Source organism: Mastacembelus armatus, chromosome 6 (genome assembly GCF_900324485.2).
Source record: "Mastacembelus armatus chromosome 6, fMasArm1.2, whole genome shotgun sequence".
NCBI classification, from domain to species: domain Eukaryota; kingdom Metazoa; phylum Chordata; class Actinopteri; order Synbranchiformes; family Mastacembelidae; genus Mastacembelus; species Mastacembelus armatus.
The window spans coordinates 13067656-13092402 of NC_046638.1; the positions used below are offsets into that span (position 1 = coordinate 13067656).

Consider the following 24747-nt stretch of genomic DNA (forward strand, 5'->3'; position numbering starts at 1 on the left):
GATTAAGCAAAATAGAACAGCAGTTGTCAAAAAATGTATCAAAAAAGAAAATTTCATGAGCTACATGCCTTTGCTGCAATCTGCTCAGGTGCAAATTCAATAATATTATATGAATAATGTGAATTAATATAAATTAATTGTAATAATATATACAATATGATATAAATATATAATATGTATTATAAATATATATCATATAGTATAATTATAAAGTAATATAAATAAAAAATGTTCCTCCTCCTTAGACATACTTTCATCCTCTACTTTCCTCAAAAGAGCTTCACAGAGTTTAAAAAGTGAATTTTTCACCAGTTTAAATACACAGTGTCTTAACATTAATTAACATGATTACAAAAAAAATCTTCCATTCTTTCAAAAACAGACGCATCCTCATTTCTTCATATTCTTAAAAATACTTGGCAAGTATTCTGGAACATCTCCTCTGTGCGGTTGCTGATGCCTACTGATAACAGCTGTTTGGACAACTGGAAAGGGCAAATGCAAGAATTTAAGACACCGACAAATACAGTAAAGTATTACAGAGATAATACAACTTATCAGTCATGATGCACCTGTGTCTTTTAGAAACCTTGTCCATTCATTTTGTTACATAATGTTGGAGATGCCAGCTGTCACAGAGAAACTACTTTAAACCACAGTCCCAACAAAAATTTCTATTGATATATACTAATGGTTGCCCGATGAACCTATACACCACAGAACCCACTCCATATAAACTCAGAAAAATTTACATTAAGTTACCTTAACGCGTTTTTCTTCATGTAGATGTCAGAGATAGCAGTATAAATTGTCTTAAATTCTCAATCACTCCCTTCATTTACTTTGTATTGGTGCAGATGTAATCGGGCAGCATTCAGAAGTTACATCTTTACAATGGAATGTTTGCATAGGAGATTTCAGAACTAATAAGAGATTAAGGAAACATGGGCTCTGAAAACACACACACAAATACATACACAAGAAATCAATACAACGGTATTGCAGTGTCTGAGATCAAAATATTTAGTTGTGGATGTGCAATTACTTGTCCACTAGATGGCACCTGAACACCAAAAATACCTTGATTGAAAACATCTTTAACAATTTTTTCCTGTTCAGCTGATCCTCCTCCTCAGGAGAAAATGGCAGATACAGCATTTTCAGGGTGAACTTTTCTTGAAGCTTCAAAGATTGTGATAAAATATTTTGTCAGCTGTCTAAAGCACAATAAATGTACTACATATGGGTATAACTGATCATCATTGCTTTGGAAATACAAATAAATTGTGCTCCAAGAAATACTCAAGAGTGTGGCTTTATGTTCAAAGTACATACATTCTAAATGTATTTAAATGTATTTAAATGTAAAAAAACAAAACAAACAAAAACCAAAAAAAAAAAACTGTTATCATGGAAAAGAACAATTGCATTAGCTGGTCATTTACCATGGAATATATATGTTACTTTGAGTAGGCTTTTTACAAACATTTGAAAATAGGTTTGCCTACTTTAAGCCTGGACACTGACAACTCTAAGATAAAAAAGTTGTTTTTTCAATCCTAAAAAACACGTGTATGTATTTATACTACAAATGTGCCCCATTTTTTCCACCACAGAACAAAATCTTGACTTGTGCACAAGTATCAGTACCAGTGCACAAACACAGCACAAATTCAGAAATGCACTGCAAAAAGATAAAACATAACCAAATACAGAAATGCACTGCACAGACAACAAAAGAAAGGCTAATAATAAGTAGACTGATATTTTGACAGCAGTTATCAGCAATGTTAAGTTAAAATAAAAGATTAGAAAACATACATTCCCTCAGTTTCCAATGCACAGTGGTTTGCTTGACTACGGTATCTTTGTGTATCACAAGTTTCCACAACATGTCATTAATGCATCTTTTGTCTAACTGCTTTTGCTGATGTAATCCCAGGCATGCTAACAGTTCAGATGAGTAAAGGCAATAGATCGAGCAACTGATGGTAAACAGCTGTGTTACACTGCATTAAAACAATCATTACTCCATCTCTTTGTTTTCAAAGACACAGGCCACCACAAAATCTTCAATATTTGCATGTTATTCATTGTTACACTGTCAATTTATTGAGTGCCCGGTGCAGGTTCATCACTGGCACTGATGTGGGGATATCAGATTATCAAATGTGGAGGGCTGGGCTCACACTTGGTCCCAGTTGGAGAGTATCACAACGTTGCTAAAACAGGAAGGATGATGATCAGATGGCAGGTTCTGTCTGTTCAAGTCTTGCTTGCTTTTTCCCAGTGTCCATATTTTCTTTTCATCTCAGCCACAGAAGGCTCATGTTTCTTTTTCCATTCTGTTGGCTTTAATGGATGTATTATTTTTACACCTGGTCATAATTCATCCATCTGCAGATTAAAATGACTGTCTCATCATGTGCTTTTTACAATGGGCAACTCTTCATACCATGTATGAAGGTACATACATTTGAAGGTACATATACTGCTTTACTTAGTAACTGTATTGGGCATACGTGTTAGTTTTTCCTGAAAAAAATCGATTAGCCTATCTAAGAGATTATTTGCCCGGCTAATGTTCTGAGATGTGCAACACGTTCTGAGAATAATTTTAATTTTAAAGTGAGATACTGTTTTTTAAAGATATTAACTGTGATTTCATTAGCTACTGCAAATAAGACTGGATTCATTAACCCAGTTTATGATTTAGTATCCAATTGTCATGATTGCCCACTCACTTTCTGTCCTGTGTTTTTGTTCCAATTCCAACTCATTGGTTTGTACCTTAGTAGTTCTTAGCTTTGCTTTGTCATTAGTTCCCTGCGCCCTAGTTAATATAAGACCCAGTCACTTTTTTTTTTTTTTTTTTTTGATTGCCTCCTGTCATACCCCTGAGCTTTCTAGCAACCTGAAACCATCTGTATCCTTGAACCTGTATCAGCCAGTCCTGGAAAAATATTGCAGTTCACTCCCCGACAGAAATGCTGCCTATCTGTCTGCTTCCCTGCACCTGAACCTGAGTGTCTCAGCCCCAGTCCTCCTGCTGCATCTGTCCCAGTATCCTGAGCTACCCGTCTGCCTGATCCTTAACCCGCCTGTCTCTACCAAGTCACCTGGATACTCCTCACTTTAAGTTACCTGAGTTACCTGACTACTGACATGTATTTATTTGTCGCTTCCTCATCTATTGTCTGCCCATGGTCCAGAACTCCACCTGATCAGTTTGCCTACCCATACCTGCCTGCCACCGGTGTAGTCCTTAAGTTTGCTCCATGTCGGTAACTCAGTTTGTCTGTGTGCCTACCTGCCTGCCATTAGACACCATTGGACTCCATCTCTGTCTCTTCCTAATGACCCACATTCCACAGACTCAGGACCTGTTCATGCTATCCCTATTCGGGAGAAATTTCATGAATAAACCCTTTACCCACCAATACGCTTAACTTATGATATATATGTGCTTAAACCCTGAGAACAGGGCATTCCTGCTATACTGACGCTTACCCCAAATAAGATACGCAGCCACTCTCTGCTGTTCAACAGTTATTTGTTATAAACATCTGAGTCAATAGTTAATAATGTTAATAAATTACTTTGATCACTGAAACATAGAAACAGTCACAACAGTTTAAGTTAACATGGAAGGTATGGAATTAATTCCTCATATTAAGCATAGGTGATGTACACAATTCATTACATTTGAGACGAATCATTTCATACAATTGCAAGCACAATTTTAGGTTTAGTGTTTACTGGTTTCTAGCTGCGATCAGCTGCCATGGCACAGAGCTGGCAGGGCTGCTATAGTGCAGGTACTCTCAGGTACTACTGATAGAAGCCACCCCGTTCCCTTTTAGATCTCAACCAACTGCTTTGATCCCGTTCTCTTAGAAAGGGCCTAATTTTTCAGGCCAGGAGTAGGGTGGGGGTCTGTGGAATGTGGGTCTATCTGTCTTGCCTGTCTTCTTTACTCTGTTGCTGCCAACCTGTTCACCGCTCTTTAGCCCCCCAGAATGATTAAGTCCCCTTATTACCAACAATAATATATTTTACACTCTCACACTCTGTCTCACTGCTCTGCATTTGGGTCCATTCTATTAACAAACTCTGTAATAATAAACCCTTTATGCTAATGACTAGCTGTTGTCAGTTTTGCTCTAGTGTTTCTGAACCCAGACTCTGTCAAAGTACTTAAATGACCTTCACTCCATCATTGTCCTGTGTTGCCCATTTTAGGTACCATTTTATTTTATCTGAGTGAGACTTAGTATTGCACCCTACATTTAACAATCCATGCAAGGTTATATATAATACCTATTGTACCAGAGTGATGTTTTCACATTTAATCTTCTGGTAAAATAATCAATTTAAAAACACTGAAATGAAATGAAAGCATTACAACCTTTCTACCATTTTTGTGCAGCCTGACAACACCATGTGTTCAGTCACCCACTGTTAGTTTCAATCATTTATAATGTACCTGATATTTGCTGGTTTCTGGTGTCTCCCAGTTAGGCAGGTAGGTGCTTCCAGGTGCTGACAAAGGCAGTGGGGATTAATGAATAAGGCACAGTAGTGATGGAGTTCCAGCTATCTGATGTGGGGTCGTAACAGTCCAACGTTTTACACCGCTGAGTCCCAAAATAACCTCCAACCACATATAACTTATTTCCTGAGGCCACGGCATGGCAGCTCATTCGTTTGGATGTCATGTCACCCACTCGAGTCCACTGATTAGTTTCACAGTCAAAACAATAAGCAGAGGCAGCAGTGAATTCAGTGTCACCACCCATGATGAAGATCTGGCTCCCTAAGACAGCAGCCGCCGTATAGCGCCATGGCTGGGGGCATTCAGCTGTAATGTTCCAGCGGTTACCCACAGGGTCGTAGCACTGGACCTAGATATAAAAGAAAGGAAGTTAGATAGGCAATTCACTCAGTCAGTCATTGAATGCTGCTGCTGCACATACTCTTTTGTTCTTGTTGAAATGTGTTTCACTTCCTGTTACTGTGCAGTTGTGCCCAGATTACCTGTATCCTAACTCATCCTAAAAAACTAGGTCCTTTGTACAGCAACTACCCAGCAAACATGGGCAAGTATGCATTTATTGTGGGCAGCATGGGCAATCCCACATTATTCGCACATGGGATTTGCCCATTTGGGACCCACAGCAGTTTTGCCCCTTGGGGATCCTATGTGGACTGAAACCCATATTTGGGTTTGCTGTGAGCATCTCACTGTAGGCTTGCCTGTAGCAAACTAGTAAACCTTGATGGGTTTAAATTATTAGTCATATTTACTCAAAATGAATGTCAAATACATTATTTCATTAAATCGACCTGGTTGACATTGTGGTGTAAAGGAAATCGGAGTCTACCACTGCATTCCAGAACCCTTTGACCAGTGCCTCTTTCCGCACCTGTCATATCATCACATCAAAAGCCAAAACACAAGGCTGAGATTGAGGGACCGGCGAAGAGCAAGCAGGTTACATCTTATGGTGCTGTGACCCGGATGTGGCTTTTCTGAGACTCCAGGAAGAAGTCGGCTGTGCCTATCAACCGGAAGAGGGATTGTGTATGCACCTTTGAACGCTGGTTGCAACCCACCGAGAAGAAGAAGAAGAAGGTTTGTCCCCCACTGGTATTGCCTTATCGCGCTCAGATAAGGCAGTGTTGTGCATGGCAGTAATGATTTAGTCCTGGTCTAGTCCTGGTTTAATATTGCCGAAGTTTACCCAGATGAAATATTGCGGCTTGAGGCAGGCCCATCAAATTAGGAATGTGCAAGTGTTTACAGGTAACAGAGACAGCAAGATGTTTGTTGAAGATTGGATACATGACATGCAGTTTCTCCTGGATGCTATAGACCTGCTGACACCTCTGCACTTTTCCACAGTTATGCAGCACCTGAGTGGTGAGAATAGAAGGCTAGTTTTAAACCTACCTCCCTATCAACAAACCCCAGAGAAAGCATTTGAAGAACTAAGGGCAGAATTTGAGGATAGGCACATTTTGCTTCACTTTGTGTTATGCCATTTAAAGGTAAGCATTACTAACTGCATTCACCATGAAAAAAAATTAAAGTATTTACAGTTATTAATATATATTTCTTATGCGTTTAAGTTGTTCGCTGGTTTTGCTGCTAAGGCTGATTTTATGTTGAGATTATCAGTGGCTGTGACCTTCCTTGTTGTTCAAACTCTGATATAGAATATTGAATTACCCCTCTAAAACAGGTGCTAATAAATTAATAATAATAATTAAACTCTGTAATTCCAGATATATTAGTTTCTTATTTAGTTAGAAACTGAGCTCTGGGAACCTGGCTTGTAAAGCTAAAAAAAAATCCACCAACCTTGGAGGCCTTGTCTCTGTGTGTGGTGGTTCCTCCAAAAACAAAGAGTTTGACTTTGGCACTGACCACAGCTGCATTACTGACTCCATCTCTAAGAGGAGCCATCATAGTCCATTTATTATTAAGAGGATCATAGCGCTCGACCTGGGAATATATTACACAATAACACATTAAGTACAGTACATGTTTGATTTCAAACAGCTTAGACAGTGACACTGAAAAGCAGTGCTAATCATAAACCATCTGCAAAGAGGCAGTGTCAAAGTCAGACATACATCAGAGATTTCAGTTGCTAACAATCTAGTTACATGCTATATTTATTTGTGTACATTTCCATATATTTAGATGATAAAACTTACAAAAATAGATACAAATGTACATTTCAAATTATTATCTTAAATAAATCAATGCTTTCTGACCTGTTTTAAAGAGACAGATGGAGAAGCAGGGAAAACTCCAGCAATGGCTGTATGGCCACCAACAACATAAAGGTTGTGTCCCAGCTCAGCTGAACCATGGCCAAACCTAAAGAAGAGAATAACCAAATTATGTGTTTTTGTGCACTGTGGGCAATGTACATGTCCCTATAACTAGAGAAGGTTTGCTATTAGCCTTTCATAAAACACTGTATCATATCACACGTAATTCACCACGTGAGGGATTTGTTGGGTTTCTATGTAAAGTGTCTTGATATGATTTTGTGATTTAGCACTATACAAATAAATTGAATTGAAATGAAATAGTGTCACTGTTAGAAAAATTAAAAATGTTTACCCTCAAGTGACCTAATCCAGCTTACTTTAGTATAACTGAAACACTTCTGAATGGGGCCTACTGTGTATTGTGGAAATATAATTTTTGCTCTCAGTGAGAACAGTTTGCTCTAACCCTGACTGTATGATAAGGACCCAGATGTCTTTCTGTGGGAAATCACCTCCCTTTTGTAGTTACCATGAAAAAAAACGACTTACTCTTACTCTCTGTAGGTATTGCCTGTGACTGCTTTCCTTACGGCTTCTTTTAGGTTCTCATTTGCCTGCAGGATTCCAAGGTATTTGTTCTCAACGTTTACTATGCTGCCTTCTGGCAGTTCAACTTTTTCAGTCCTGACAGCCTTTTCTCTTTGTTATAATCCGACCACATTTATTCAGTCCAAATGACTGTCATTGCTGGTGGTGTGAATCCATGAGTCAATGTCTCACTAACTCCTGGCGTACAGCTGGATGTCATCCATATATAGGAGGTGGCTGATGGTTGCTCCATTTTGTAGTCGGTATCTGTAGCCAGTCTTAGTGATGACCTGGCTGAGGCCTATGCAGAACAGCAATGTAACAGAGCATCTTGGTAGATGCCGCACTTAATGGACTTAATGTGTACTTGAAGTTAGCCTCTAGGGTTGTTTTCCACAGTTCCACAGGTAAATACAAGTCTTATACTTGTATAGTGCTTTTCTACACTCAAGTGTACTCAAAGCGCTTTTACACTATTCATCCACTCACTCACACATTCATACACTGGGGGCAACTTGGAGTTCAGTGTCTTTCCCAAGGACACTTCGGCCTGAAGCCAAATATCGAACCACCAACCATGGTCGACCTGCTCTACCCCCTGAGCCACAGCCACCCCCATTGAGTTCCTTATGAAGACCTTAATGGCCTTTGCTTTCCTCAAAGCCTGATGTAACTATATTTCTCAGACCTGTTTTTCATCAGGCCCCAGACGTCACTGTTAAACCAGGGCAAAGTACATTTTCCATTTTTTATTTTAGTAAAACATTTTTGAGAGTTTTTGTTAAATTACTGCATGCTTGCTCACACGATTTACTTTTAATTATGTAATTCCATTTTTTTGTTTTAATTAATTCTCCAAAAGGACCAGATCTTTCTTTGGAATAAAATATTTTATGATTGTGATAGGGTTGGAAAAGAAAAAAATGGTGGCAGAAGCTGCAGCTTGATTTGAACAAACAACCCTTCACCGACTATTAAGGTGTTACCATCTCTGTAACCAATCAACTGATTGACTAACCAACTCACACGCCAACCAACCAACCTTGGTTGAGGTCTCCTCATAAAGCCTACCCTCATGAAGCCCCTCAAGACCAATTCCATTTCGAAAAATACATTGGTTCCACTAATACTACATTATTTCTACCTTAAATTATAATTTTCAGTATTCCCCAAGGTGATTATCACATCTGTGCCAGGATTACATGAAATATTTTTAAAGGAAAAGGACTTTTTACTTTTACTCCCTACATTTAAACACAAATATCTGTACTTTCTGCTCCTTACATTATCAAAACAGGCTCATTACTTTTTCAACCTTCACGGATGACGACACAATGTAAAAGATGTAACTAACTAGAGAGGGAAATCTTGTGAGTGTACAGGTTATGATAGAGAGAAAACTTGCAGTTGTACCAGCACTGTACCAGCACTGTGCAGGTTGTTAATAAAAGAAGAGGAATTTCCTTTTTTTGTGGCGAACCTTTTTAGGTGGCTACAACAGTTACGGCTACAACAGGTACACGTAACTGAGCAAGATTGCCCAAAGACAGCCTTTTGCACACCCTTTGGGCTATTTAAGTTCAAACAGATGCTCTTTGGGCTATGTAATGCTCCAAGTACTTTTCAAAGCTGGTGGAGAGAATGTTTGGGGCACAGCACTCTCAGTCCCTTTCACTGTACCTGGATGTCATTATTGTGTATTCATGAAGTGTGGATGACCATATAGGCAGGTTGGACCTGGTGTTGAGTCACTTCCAGAAGGAAGGGTTGAAGGTAAAACTGGAGAAATGCTGCTTCTTCAGAAAGGACGTTCAATAACTGGGGCACCTGGTCTTCCGCAAAGGAGTGTCCACAGATACAGCTAAGGTGTCTGCTGTTGCCAACTGGCCCTGCCCCACCAACATCTCAGAACTGCGGTCTTTCCTTGGTTTTGCTAGTTATTATAGATGGTTTGTGAAGGAGTTTTCTAAACTAGCAGATCCATTGCATCGGCTAGTGGCTGAGCTAGCAGGCATTAAGACACGGAAGGGCCAAGGGCCATGTCTGGAGGGGTCCTAGAGAAATGCCTAGACAAATTTCCAAGCACTGAAGAGGAGATTAAGTGTGGTGATTCTTGTTTTTGAAAATTTTAATCTTCCATTTCTTGAGGTGGATGCCAATCATGCAGGCCTTGGAGTGGTGTTGTCCCAGGAACAGGATGGCAAGGTCCGACCAAACACCTACGCCAGTCGCAGTCTCAGCTCAGCAGAAAGGAACTACAGCTCGATGAAGTTGGAACTGCTTGGGATGAAATGGGTGATGATGGAGAAGTTTCAGGAATATCTGTGTGTTGTCAGCACTGCACGGTATGAACTGATAATAACCCTTTGAGCCATTTAGGAATAGACAAGCTGGGTGCTACTGAGTAGCAATGGGTGGTTGAGCTCAGTAGCCACTGATTCAGTAAAATCAGATGCTCTTTGGGCTCTTTGAGCATTTTGTAATGCTCCAAGTACTTTTCAAAGCTGGTGGAGAGAATGTTTGGGGCACAGCACTAGCTCAAACTCCATGCACCTGTTGGGATGGGACACCTGTTGGCCTCCTGTCCAAATCAGGTACTGGCAATGGATTTTACCTTTTTGGAGCCCGAGATAGGTGGTAAGGAGCAGGTTTTGAGTATGACTGAGGTCCTCTCCAAATTTATACAAATAGTGCCCACTAGGGACCATAAGGCAGCAACCAATGGTTCAATCCAGTGTCCCTGCTCGTCTCCACTCTGACCAGGGCCACAGCTTTGACAATCCGATAGTCCATCAGTTGTGTAGCTTGTATGGAGTTCAGAAGACTCAGAAAACCCCTTACAAGCCACAGGGCAATGGCCAGTGCAAGCAATTTAACTGCGCAATGCATCAGTTGTTACGCTGCCTGTGGAGCAGAAGAGCTGCTGGCCTGAGTACTTACCCCAGTCGGTGTTTAAGTACAACACAACCATTCACCAGTCAATGGGTGAGTCACCGTATTACATGATGTTTGGCCAAGAATCCCAGTTACCTGTTGAGTACCAGAGCCACAAGGGGTGCGAGAACACCAGAGTTGTATCAGAATGGCCTTCTAAGGGGCCAAGGAACGTTTGCAGGCAGCTGCTTTAAGGAGGAAAGAATGCCATGATCATAACACCCAGTGGGAGGTGACTCCCAAAAACCCCTGTTCCCACTCCACATGTATGCGGTGGACTCAATTACCATAGCAGAAGCTCTACAGAGGACAGCATGCCCCACAGCCAGAAGACATGGGAACCCCCACCATCTCCCAGTGTCAGTGGTGAGTAGGACAGATGGGGCTATGAACTCCCAGGTGTTTGACTCTAACCACAGGGTGACCGCAGCTTCCTGACCCTGGTGTTAAAGTTTATTCTGCTTTGGTTAGGTTGATAGACAGTTATTAGCTACTTACTATTATTTTTTTGTGCTTTTGGTATACAGTTTGTGGAGTAGTTACTTTGTGGCCCAACGAGAAAAGCGTTGGGAAAGTAGGTCACAGGCAATATGGTGAAGGCTTCCTCCAGTAGCCACCGGGCTAGATCCATAGGCCCGGGGTTCAAGTGCAAGTCTCCGCAGAGTGGGAGGACAACACAGAGCAGGTATGCATTTCCATGTCTGGAGGACATTGGGGTGTTCTCTGGCCACACCACTGTCGCCATACACACCGGGCTGTGGTGTGCCTGTGATCCAGGATGTGAGAGTGTAGAAGCTGACTGATGAGTCCAGTGGCACAACGTGCATCACAGGTGTAGTGGATTCAGGGTACGAGCACTCGCATGATGGTGCACCAGTTTCCAAACATTTGCAAAGCACTGCAAAGCACAAAGCACCCAACATGGACAAAGCCACAGTCAATACATATGACAGAGCCGTAGATCGGGTGTCTTTTAGAAAGGCTGAACATAAAGGCCAGTTTATGTGTGTAGAACAATGATCAGGCAGTTTCCCATGTTTTTTGGGGAGAGGAGAGGCACCACCTGCCAAGCTGCTGCAACTTGCTGCTGCCATGCTGTTGATGAATACAGATATTTATTGATAATAATAAAATTACACCATTACATGTGCAATATGCGGACTGCCATTTGTCAGTCTACCTGACTGTGGTGTTGTCTGTTAAAATAATTAAGGAAGTTAATAGAGAATAAAGCATAAAAATTGACCCCAGCCTTGCCACCAGAGCAAGATAAGATAAACTTTATTCATCCCTGAAGAGAACTTCAGGAATAATATAGAAATAATATTATAATATTAATATTATTGAAAAAATCAAAGTTTTGCAAAACCCAGCGTCAGGAAAATGCATGTTGGATTTTTTTTTAACCTGGTGCAGGATTAAAACATACCGCAAACAGTGTTAATTAATGTCAACGACAAGTTTTCACTGACGAAAACAAGACGTTAACTAAATAAAAATCAAGTGATGACGACGAAAACTAAATAAAAATATACTGACATTTTCGTTGACTAATAAAAACGAGACGAAAATGTGAGTGAGGGACGTTTTTAGAAAAGATCCAATCAGAATTAATCTTCTTAGACACACACGCACATTTGAAAAGTAACTGATCCACTTGGCATCCTCCATGGGATGCGCGAGTACACGACATCATCATAGCCTACACTGGGGTTCTGTCTGACTTAAACTATAATGAAATGGCAACAGCTAGGAGAAAACAAAGAGAAGATATATGGGTCAATTTCATTTGATGCAATGGCATTACTGCAAAATATATTTTGGAGTTGCACTTTTGCTTTAAAGAATGAAGAATATCATATGCAGGTTAGAAATAGTGCATATCTAATTTTTGGTGTTTTATGGAAAGGCCATATTCCATATATATTTAATGAAACTTGTTTTTCATTTAATTTTAATTTAGAATATTTTGTATATTACAATAGTTTTACTAAATTACACTTAAATTAAACCCAATATTATGCTATTTAGTGGACTAAAACTAGACTAAAACTAAAACAAAGCAGATGACTAAAATATGACTAAAACTAAAATTGCATTTTAGTCAAAAGACTAAAACTAAATTAAAATCTGCTGTAAAAATTAACACTGACCGCAAACATACCGTAGTAAAAAATATGAATCACTATAACTCTATAAATGGTTTTATATAGCACATCTGACAAGACAAACTGTGGTAAAATCTCAACTATGTGTGGGTAGTTGAGATTTGGGATGTGCAGCGACCTATGCTCATCCATAAATCCCTTTCCCTAGGTATCTGCTGGCACCTACATGTAATTACAGAGAACTATAAATTGTATACAACCATAAATGGTATCCAATAATCATTTTAGATTGAGCTAGGTAGCAGGATCAAGTTATGTTACCTCTGTTAATTATTCTGCTTATATATTAAATAAAAAGTGTTTTCATTTAAATGTTTTACTTGGATATTGCACATATACAACAGAGTCAAATCATTTAATGCCCTGGTAAACAGATATAATGCATCATGAAACTAAAAAACAAAATACAAGAACACATATTTTCTTGTCTCTGAAATAGTGGCATTACTTATCAGATGCGCAGCAAAATGTTGTGGTAGGAACAGCAAGGAAAATGTTCAATCCTATCTGCAATTGGTTAACTAATTAATTATATTGTGTGCATTCATCAATTACCCATATCAGTTGAAACAGAGGAATCTGTATTGCAATCACTGTCACTGTCTCTATAATACAATAAGTGTCTAGCACCCTACATGATGCATGCCATGAATTCATACCACTCCACATACAATCATAACACTACATGGTGTGAATCACTGTTCATGAATTTGTAGCACTCTAATTATGCACATCTCTTAAGTGTTTGCTACTTTAAATGAGTGTGTACAACTTGACATAAGATATACCTTTTTACGATACTGTTTACTATGAGTTCACTTATATGACTTGCCTTGCTATTAGCATGGGTGCTCCTTTAGACCATTCTTCATGGACAGTGTCATAAATCCAGACATCTTTAGATACACCATTTTCTGAGCCTCTTCCCCCGGTCACATAAACCTTACATCCGATGGCACATGCACCGAACTCCTTTCTGGGGCTTGGGAGGTCTGCTTTTGGTATGATCTCCTTGGCTTTGTGGTCAACCTAAAAAAGGGATCAATCACAATTATTATTTAATTAATAATTATTTACTAATAAACAGGCAGACACACTTAAGTCCTGGAACAGCACTGGTCTCTGGCCTCAGAGTTGATTTCAGCCTGTTGTTTCTATTTGATTTAGTACTGTCTGGGTACAGGAGGCAGACACTCTCTGTACTTTTAAGACTAGAATTCCTCAGCTTAATAATCGAACGTGCGCATTGACCCAAGCAAGGTCAGTGTGGTGGCTGAGTGGCCACGAACCACCACCCAGCGCAAAGTCCAACAGTTTTTAGGATTTGCTCATTTTTACCACCACTTCATACAGGGGTTCAACGGCATAGTCCAGCCCCTTAACGTCTTGCAGCAGAAGGACACAAAGCCATCATGTCTAAATTGCAATTTGTTCAACAACTGGTTAACTTTTGAGTTGTGCTCACAGGAGAGGGCAAATCCCTCTCACTCAAGTGTACTGAAACAATTCAAAATTGTCATGAGGCCTTGCGTTTCTCTCTCCCTTTCCCTTGTGTGTGTTGTACTGTCTCCTGGTCTGTTGATTCCCTGCAAGTGTGTCACTGCAAGAGCGGAACTGGTGATGAGCTGCACCTGCTGTCAATCTTCCACCTACTTCAATAAAAGCCCTGGTTTCTCACTCCATCCTCGCCAGTTTGTCCAGTTACCTCTGTGATAGAGCAGTGTTCCGTACATGGTCTCAATACTGTCTGTCATCACTACTAAACAACTTATTTGCTTTTTAGGCATGTGCTCTTGTTGCAGACAATTCATTCCAAATTATGCACTTCTGGACGGACCTCTGCACAGTATTGTTCATACAAAGGATTTTCCAACCCATAGTAAAGTCACATGGATAGCAGAAGCTGACCTGGCTTTCGTTGACTTGAAATCGTCAGTGCAGACTACACCTGCTTTTGGGTCTAACTGATCCTGCCAGACTTTTTCTCTCACTGTCCACTACAGTTTGCTTCAGCGAGAAACAGTTCTGGAGAAACTGTGTCTGCACTTTTTCACGTGTGGTATGGACCAGATGGGAAACCTTGTTTGCCGAAACACTTTTTTCCTCACTATGCTAAATTGTCACATTGTACCATGTGTCAAAGGGGACGGATGTTTGATTTGATAGAACAATATTGGTTCATAAAAGAGTTCACAACCCATGCACAAAATTCATGTCTTATGTGTGCCACACAATGTAGGAAGAGGTAAATCAGTCTCACAAGCTGCATATCCACAACTTCATAAACCATTTGATCATGTGATATTTGACTTCACTGAACCAACAACAAAATAGACAAGATAGTGCTTCAGTTGTAAAGTTTTATTGACAGAAAATCTTCCACACTGGGGTATTTCAACCATTGTCAGTGAAGGAATTAAACAGCTTGGTACCTTTTTAATTACTGATTTGAGACAGCACTGCTCCTATCACCCAGCAAGTGGGGGTGCAGTTCAAAGAGTAAATGCCACACTGAAAACTAAATTAGCTAAATGTTGTCATGAGACTGGATAAAGTCATTGTCAATAGTATTGATATAAATGCAGATGGGAACATGAACACAATGTAACACAAGCGCATTTGAGATTTTGATTGGAAAACCCACGGAAATAGGAATAGGGCCAGTGAACAGGCAGTTACCACACGGACAACACCGAAGATTCAATACTAAGATATTCCAAAAACCTGTCTTCTGCTTTGTCTCAAATCCACAAGCAGGTCAAAGCACCAGCAAACTATCAGCTGCACGACTTCAAATCAGGCAACTATGTGGTGATCAGAGACCTCTGAAGGAAACAGTGGAAGTCCAGACGGTGGAACGAACTAGATGCTCCTAGTCACTCACAACATGGTGAAGGTCGCAAAGAAAGCCACCGGAGTATACGCCAACCACTGCAGACGGGTTCTAACACCTCCGTCTGACAAGAGCAGAAGGTGAAGCAATCCTCCAGTAATCACCAGACAAGGTGAAAACATCTCACTCAAGCTAAGTGTCTCAACTGTGGGGAACGACGGCTGATTGGGCGTGCCCGCACTCTGAACCCCAGCACCTGACCAACTTTAGGGCATCTGGCTTTGTGGTGAGAAGGTCTGATCCTGTCTGTGTGCACGATCATTGAACATGGACAACCATGGCATCTACTCAGACAGCCAGGCCTATGTGACCTCAGAGGCACTTCCTGCATTTTTAGGCTACTCATAATAGTCAAAGTCACACTTGTTTTTTGGCTCTGTCCACAGGCTGTCATGCTCTGCACCAGACTGCTGACCTCTTTGCAAAGATAATAAACACAGATAAGATATTTTGAGTCTCAATTCTGTTTATTTCAGATTCTTCACAGAACACTGAGGTCAAAATTTCTACAAGTATGCAAAAAGTTAGAGTAATCATGGACTGCAGTGCATATAATCGCGACCCCCAAATATTCACCTAACCTCATGACAAAAACTGTTGTACTGACTGGCAACTGGCCCAGGGTATGCCCCATCTGGCAGAAGTATTTGTGCAACCCTCAAGGATAAGCTGTTACAGCTAAAAGATTGGAATAGTTTTGTATGTAACAGGCAGACATTAAACTGGAGAATCAGAATCACAATTAGAACCATCTTTACTGGCCAAGTTTGTGCACACAAACAAGGAATAATCTTTTAACAATGCTCTGTTAACTGAGCTACTGCTTCCCATTTAATATTATTTAAGGATAGCAGTTTGGATTAAATGCACAAAACTACAAGTGAAATAACAGAGTTTTACATCAAATGAACAGGACACCTTATACTTCTTAAAACATGTGTAGTATTGTCTGTTTATTTACCTGATATATCTTGTCACACATGAAGGTCTGGCCTCCAAGAATAAGCAGTGTGTGCCCTGCCTTACGTGGCCGAACACAGAGACTAGTCACTACTCCTTCATTCTGAAGGATTTTCTTCTTGCACTGCATTGCTTCTTCTACTATTGACCTGCAAGGAAAGTGAAAACAAACTTCATCCTGCTGGGTGATCAAAGAGTAGGACACATCTTCAGATAGCTCCGTCAGCCTAATCCTTGAAAAAGTATTTTTCAGTGCCAATATAGGTGCAATCTATGTGAAGTGGAAGTATATTTGCTTCAGAAGACAGTATTCAAAGTTGAGTCAATATCTCAACATGAAGAAGACAAAAACTAAGAAAAACAAATTGGGTGAGCAAGGCCCAAACCAAGCACTGTGTTCACCTATATATGAAGTACCATATGAGCCGTAGGGTGGAGAGGAAGGCCCGCCCAACCAAGCTATCCTAGCAGCCATTACGGCACTTAGAGATGAAATAACCCAGGTTAAGGACGTTTGCACCACTGTGGACAATCATATCACGCAAGGATACAATGACCTGAGAGAAAATTGCTGCAGCAAAAAAAGCCCTACAGCTAGCCATTTCTAATCACAAAGCAATATCCTTGTCGCTGAACAACACTGTTAAAGAAATAGAGAAGGCAGCTACATCCCGCTCAGATAGCATTAGCATGTTGCAGCAACAAGTTTTTTTGTTTTTTTTTCTCCCCCATTCAGCTTCTTGCATTCGGGCTGACCACAGCGGATCAATTTGTCCGCATGATCAATTTGGCACAAGTTTTACACCGGATGCCCTTCCTGACACAAACCTCAGTAGCTCAGAATCTCCCAATCCAAGTATTAACCAGGCACAGCCCTGCTTAGCTTCCAAGAGTACACGCTATCAGGCACTTGTACTCAGGTGCATTTATACCAATTTCTGAATACTACAAGTTTTAGAACCACACTGTGATAAGCAATCCTCATTTATTTAAAAATAAGTGCCCTGTCTTCCCTTCATATGCCACATGCTGCTTGTCACAGAAGAATATTCATATATATACACTGTATATATACTGTATATGTAGTGTTCTTCATATATAACACAATACTAACCCTTGTCAATCTGTATGCGCCTAACACAGAGAAAACTACATTCTTTAAAAACGTTTTTGCTCTAATCCCTGACCTGTCTTAGACAAAATTGATAATAGATGGAAAATGACACCATTAGACCCTTACTTTGATATGCCATCGACCAAAAGAATTCCAAAAAAACTATTCAAGTGAATTTTTAAACTAGGGCTGGGACTTTAACATGTTAATTTCTATGTTACCAGTGTTACCGGTATGCCAGACAATTAAGGAAATGAGAGAGGTTCTGTGTCACTGTAGAGAAGTGTTTTAACACGATTTTTTAACACAAATAATCTCATTTTTTTAACACGTTATTGTTCCTGTAATTAATTAATCGATCTCTGGGTGCCACTCGTGTGTGCATTTTGCGCAGTGTTAGCGGCACCAGAAGTGGCAGCCGAGATGCCACGGGCATTTTTATTGACACCCCATGTTGCGTAAGCAGCCACACTGTTATTGTTGTCCTCTTTTAAACTAAATATAAAATGCAAAGGCACATTTCACTATTTTATACCCAACAAAAGTTCAATGTCTAACCTATGCCATCTATTCAACATTTTATACACTAAGAGAAGAACTCATATCTAGCCATCCTGATGCTTGACGCAAAAAAGGTGTTTGATCAGACTGGGAATACCTGTTTGAAGCGCTTGCGTGGTTTAATCTTGCTGACAGGTTTATAATCTGCATACAATTTCTGTATACAAAACTCAAAGCAAAAATACAAATCAGAATCACTCTACATCCTTTCGACTGAGGAACAAGACAGGGTTGTCCACTGTCTGCTCTAATATTTGCACTCGCCATTGAGCCACTTGCTCAGAATATTTGATTAGTATTTTAAATGTGCAACTACCTGTTCTTCTTGTCAGCCATAACCAGGGCTTCAGAGGCTACAGTCTCCAGCAGACATTCAGATGACAGCAGAGCCAGCCTGATGCCCCTCAGCAGCTCAGGCAATTGATGCCGCCGACCCTCCAAGTCATATCGAACCCATCGTATTACAGAGTTAAACACAACCTGCCAGAAGTCAAATTTATACATTTATCAACTATCAAATACATAACATTTAGCAGGTCTATGGGTATTGGTTACATTTTGTTATAATGGATGGAACAAAATGCATATGTAAAATAGCAATTATTGGTACTATTATTATTAGAACTGATTTTCAAAAAAGGTCTGAATAATTGAAGAGGACAAGGGGTATAAATAGGTCATAGAAATGGATGAATCTCCATCTTTTTTGAGTAGACTGACCAATCAGAAAGCCTTGTCAATGGCAACTTTATTATAAAAGAGACAAGATGAAAAGAAGAGGAAAGAAACAAAGTAAAGAGTGCAACGCTCACCTGTTCATCCTCAATCTCAAGTTCATCACTAAGAATGAGCTCCAGTAGTTTATCTTTAGACAAACTGTAGAAATCCTCTGATTCTCTAACCTAAAGGACATACAAACACACTTTACTCTTGGTAGTTTGCAGTAATCAAGTTTGCGTAACTTAATTCAAGGGACGAAGATGTTCTATTACAACCAATAAAAATAAAAATGTCAATGGGTGTTTTTTGTGATAGGGCAGAAAACATTCAGCTTCACTGGTCACAGTGCATAATGTCATCATATAAATGCCAAATTATAAAACCAATAAAAAAATATTGCTTTCTATTTTACTGACAGGGAAACAAAGTATTGTTAAAATTTCAAACCCACACCCCAAATATGATATCGGTTTCTTCATGCAACCATGGTAAAATCTGAAACCTGTGTAGCGTGTCTCCAATGGCTGCTAAATGCTGCCCTCTCAAAGAACTGTGCTTACATTTTGAATTTATTTAGCATAAACGTCTCTTTCAAAATATACCTGTCTATACAATGAACATTTTTTGACAATGAATTCTTGTAGTGTTTCATTAGAGAACACCATTTCCAATAAGTTCTAGGTCTTCGTGGCTTAATAATGCATTCACATAATGCTGGCAGAATGAGAAAAACTGGAAAAACACTTCTTGCCATGACTATGGGGAGTTAACACTGTATTTCAAGATGGGTAGTCCTAGTACTAAACTTGTACTCACACTAGGTAAACGGTAATGAGTAAGTGTGATCAGTTCACATCTGCAATACTATCAGGACAGTTGACGGTCTATATTTAATTTATAATGTAATACAGGGTTGGTTGTATCTCTTTTCAATTTGGTCATGTACATAACAGCAGCATGGAAATTGAGTAGTATTTAATTACTCATTACACTAATGGACCCCACAGAAAGAAAAAAAAAAGTAATCTTTACCGTCTCATAGTGTAACAGACACATCCTCCATGACAGCTCATAAAGTCTCTTACACTGGTGAGCATCTGATAACATCATCATTCCCAGGCAGTTGGAGGAGTGCAGGTTTTTTTCTAAAAATTCTGCAGCTGCATCTCGAATGTCATGAAACTGCAGCATGTCACCTGCCTCTAACAATGACTCAGCATTCTCCTCATTTATGATGACTCGCGAAGAATAGGCAAAGTCCAATAGAAGCTCCAAAACCTGGAAGAGTAGGGAATTAAGAGTGTTATCCACTAACATTATCATGTACAATTGTACGACACTGACTATAGCTACTGGAAGCCTTAAATAACTTATCTTACATAAGGAGTTATCTGACTTTATCACCTGGTCAAGGTTATTTTACACCCTTTTAAGCAAGTAAATTAATGATGTGGAACAAGTTATTGTTCTCATGAGAAAATATGATGTACGCTCAGTCCGCAGTCTTGCTTGGCTAATATTATTACTTTATTGAACACATTTAGAGTTATGCAAAAACAATAAAAGTAAACATGAATAAACGTGTGGAAAACTCAACAGAGGCATATGCTTCCATACAGGTGTACAGTATGATGCAATTTCATTCAATTTTACATATATTAATTGTCTGCCATTCAAGTCATATGCAGCTAAATAATCTCACCAGGTGATTAATTTGCAACCGTCATTGAATCAGTATTATGATGAAACTTCTGTTATGAACATTTGCTTGATTCTAAATAACCATTGGTGTCATAGTAGTCATGAGTAATAGGAAAGTACTACAATAGTCAAGGTGGCAGTGAAGTAATCATGCCATTTAATAAGATCCTTTGAAATCCTTTGAATTTCCCCACCTCTTCTTGTTAGTAGTTAAAGTGGCATTGTCATTGCCCAGGTGAGGGAGATGGCATAACTACAGTGGTGGAGATGCCCACAGATTGAGAAGGAGGATGAGACATTGAGGACAAATGAGGGGGTATGGCTGGACAGGGTGGGGCATGTTTACTAACTGGAAAACTGACTGATGACAATGGATAGAATTTGTAGACCACCTAAACCTTCGAACAATTAGTACCAACTGCTGGACAAAGTGAAGATGTTTGCTTTATGAAAATGGTTGGAAAGATGCATTCATCTAAATTGCTTTCTGGTACAATTTAACATTACAAGCAGATCAGAAGCTTTGGTTTTGAACAAAAAATGATAGTGTGACTGTTTTCAGTAGTAGCAGCATTACCTCAGGGTGTACACTTTCTTGGAAATTAACATCACTGTCCAAACTTTCTCGGAGTCCCCCGCTGAACATGGCCTCAAAATAACGACTGCACGCTGCTAAAACTACCCTGCAAGAAAATAAATTGCATTTTATTGTGTACCAAATATGATAATGCAAAGGTGCCTCTAGAAAGGTTTGCTACTTTGTGGTACATGTGTTGTTTCATTTTAGTGTTGCCAGTATTTACAAGTAGTAGTTACAAATGTTGACATACCTGTGGCATGGGAAGGACTGACCCCCAGCCCACAAAGTGACATCAGTGAACATGCTTTGTTTCCTCATTGTGTTCAGGTGTGTCAGGACACTGTCGGGATGTGAAGCCTTATGGAAGAGTGAGATGTTCATGGAACCTGTGCTGGTGCGGGATTTACGATTTTCATGAACAGTCACCGACATGGCACCTTTGTCTGGCACTTCCAGGGATTCACTCCAAACTTTATACTGTTCAGTGAAAGCAAGAACAGAAAAAGGGAAGTGATCAGTAGATCACAGTAATTTTATTTATCTCCAACCTATTTAAAGTCCTGTGTCATTCGTCTGGAGTTGACAGATCAGATAAAAGTGCTGGTCACTGCTAGGAAACCAAACTTACTTTTCACCTTTTCCCCTGCCAAACTAGTATTATTTCTCTACCCTAACTCACTCTGAGCAACCACCTGCACCTCTGGCTATATGGCCCTAGCCAACCTCAACAGCTCTGTCTTAGTTGCAACACCATCCACCACCCCTTCCATTACATCATCAGAATCATCCCCTGTTTACCCCGCCTGATAAAGCAGGTCACTTTAGTACAAGAGATTATGTACAAAACACAACTTAGTGATACTTACTACTTCGTGATATTTAGGACACTTACAAATTGTCCCAGGAAAAACTTTTACTCAGGGTGCTAGCAGCGCACGTTATTGTCTTAAGAACTAACAGAAACTGAATGGTGCACTTGTTCATCAAATGAACCATGTTCAGCTTACTCATTCTAAATATCTTATCACAAATAATAATTTAGATTACACGTATTGATCTGAAACTCAGTTAAAAGTACTGGTGTCAGCGCAACAGTTCTCTCAGCATTTCTGAACCTTAAATTTCAGACAGAAAATGTGCAAGTGTTGCTGTGACATTTAAACGCTCATTCCAGTGCAAGCAGTTACCATGCTGTGATTTTGATTCCTTTAAATATCTTTGTATTTTGTTGAAAGGTACACCAAAAATCCTGCTGTTACGGATTTATAAACCTTCAAGATCATCTGCAAACACTACTGACAACTTCACTGATTCTCACACTTACGATCGATCACCTCAGACAAAATTGCAAATTAATTCTGTGGGTTATTTAATATGTTTGACCTGTTTCAGCATGTTGAAGAGCAGACACACAATCAAGGACACACAATGGATTAATAATTAGCAAAGGTGTTCATATTTCACCGTTGTCAGGGTCATGGGCTTTTTTGATAATTTTATTTTAATTTATGGTTCCTCTTCCTACTGTTAAATCCTTTACTCCAACCTGTCGCTGCCGCACCATCACCCCTACCACAGCTGGAGATTTTGCTGCTGCAAAAGAGGGGCACTAAATGTATTTAAATCTTATTTATCAGACAGATTACAATATGTTCATGTTCAAGATGAAGCTTCTATGCACACAAAAGCTAGTTATGGAGTTCCATAAGGTTCTGTGCTAGGATGGGTTCTCTTCATCTTATACTGTAAATGCTTCCCTTAGGCAATGTTATTAGGAAGCACTGTGTTAATTACCATTGCTATGCATTTCACACTCAGTTATATATATACCTATGAAACCTGATGAAACAAACCAATTAGCTAGACTTGACTTCAAGCACTGGATGACCAGTAATTTTCTATGTCCGAATTGAGAGAGAAAGTTGCTGAAATTTGGGCCTAAAAACCTCAGAAATAACTTACCTAATAACATAGCTACTTATATATATGTGTGTGTGTGTGTGTGTGTGTGTGTGTGTGTGTATATATATATATATACACACACACACATACACATACACATACATATAGACATACATCAGAATGTGGTGAAAGTTACAACATCATTAAGTCCAAGCTGATATCCTAACATGCTGGTTTAAAATACGTCATCTAAGACCAAAAGCCATTTGAAAGCTGTGAACCAACAAACTTTAAAACGATCACTGCATGCACCAATTAATCAACTAATCGCTGCAGGTCCAACACTAAAAGCATGGCTGCACAGCGCGTTAAACCCTTTACAAGCACATGAACATCCTGTTAAAAGAAGACAGGGTGACCTAACGAGACCATGCATGTGGAAGAAGTGAAAGTCTCTTTATTAAGACACCTTATTCTAAGAGGTCTTAGTTTGTTTGTCCAGGTTGTAAACTTGTTATAAACTTGTCCAGATTGTAAATCTCCGTGTCACCGAATATCTGCTGGTAGTAGTTATCTTTCCAACCAATAAACGAATAACTTGGCCCCATTGCATTCACTCAGCAATGCATTGTCTGATTTGAGTTAAGGAGTAACTATGAAAATAATCACACTTTTAAGCGGAGACCACATCCATGGTTCTTAATTGTATGAGCAAAGTAACTGAGCAAGTTCTGCTTTAGTGTTGACTGTGTTGAAGTTACCTGTCTAAACGTATCCTATAAATACTCATATACTATTAATACATACAGTCCAAAGAGACTGATGAAGCACTAACGTCCAATTTTAAATTTTCTGACAAAATGCATCACATAGAGACGCTGCGATTCACGTCTGTCAGGGTGAGATATGCAAACAAAAAAGATTTTACTACTCACATTAAAGTCCCAGTAATTGCAAACTTAAATCCACCAACCTCGATTTCGTTTATTAAAACGTCATATTTCTGTCTCAATAGCTGCTATTACGTTCTGTCTGCACGTCAAACTGGTTTGGTATAAAACGCAGGAAACCGCACACCAATACTTTGTGGCTTAATCGTGAATGATGTTCTGTTTAACCAATCCCTGGTGTCAGCCGATGCAGGACGCGTCTCTCAGCCAATAGAGACGAGAGTGGGAGGTATTTTCTGTTTCCAAAAGTGAGTGACACTTTTTTTGACCAATAACGATGCTTTATCTTGTGCCAAAACTAAAACCAGACCCAATTAAATAAGTCAAATTAAAGTAGGCGGCATTTTGGCGTTGGTTCTACCTATCAGCACGAGCCTAGAATTGGTCTTAATGGCGGCAGCCAAACAACAGCATTGAGAGAAGAGCTATTTCAACAGTTTCCTGGCTTCATATGTTATTATTCCTGTCCTAACTGAAATGCCATAAATGTTAATAATAATAAAAATCAAAATAGCAAAGAAATCAGTCAGATTTGAGAAGCAAAGATTACATCAGCAATATTAACATTTTCATCCTTAATATCTTTAAAATATTTAATTCCTCTCTGCAGCTCTAGTAAGCAGCTCTACTATAGCTTGTATATTTACAAACAGTAAATCATGCTGTAGTATAAAACACTGAACACTGAACACACCAAAGAGGAAACCGTTGCTTGCCCAAAAAACGATGCGGCACACCTGAAATTTGCCAAAGACCACCCTGACACTCCTCTACACTACTGGGTAGATGTGTTTCAATTTCAATTTATTATTTTCTGTGCTTTGGCACTATATCACTTTGTCTTTTTTAGGGATTAAAAAAATGCTGAAAAATAGAGTAATACTAAATAC

At 39.4% G+C, this 24747-nt stretch overlaps 1 protein-coding gene across 3 annotated transcripts; it reads right to left on the reverse strand.

Annotated features, from left to right (window-relative positions):
* Window positions 1–236: 236 nt before the first annotated feature.
* enc2 (ectodermal-neural cortex 2) lies at window positions 237–23982 on the reverse strand. Of its 3 annotated transcripts, XM_026311620.1 has the most exons (12): window positions 23843–23980; window positions 21256–21482; window positions 21003–21108; window positions 19757–20002; window positions 18817–18906; window positions 18321–18484; window positions 16331–16478; window positions 13309–13505; window positions 6784–6889; window positions 6365–6508; window positions 4487–4904; window positions 237–485 (listed from the first exon to the last, which is right to left on the reverse strand). In XM_026311620.1, exons 2-11 carry the CDS (start codon window positions 21435–21437, stop codon window positions 4518–4520), a joined length of 1770 nt encoding a protein of 589 aa, XP_026167405.1. In that variant the 5' UTR covers window positions 21438–21482; window positions 23843–23980; the 3' UTR covers window positions 237–485; window positions 4487–4517. The 3 variants fall into 3 exon arrangements, with proteins under 3 accessions (XP_026167405.1, XP_026167404.1, XP_026167406.1); XM_026311619.1 differs by lacking the exon at window positions 237–485 and having other exon boundaries at window positions 814–4904; XM_026311621.1 differs by lacking the exon at window positions 237–485 and having other exon boundaries at window positions 4518–4904; window positions 23881–23982.
* Window positions 23983–24747: the final 765 nt, after the last annotated feature.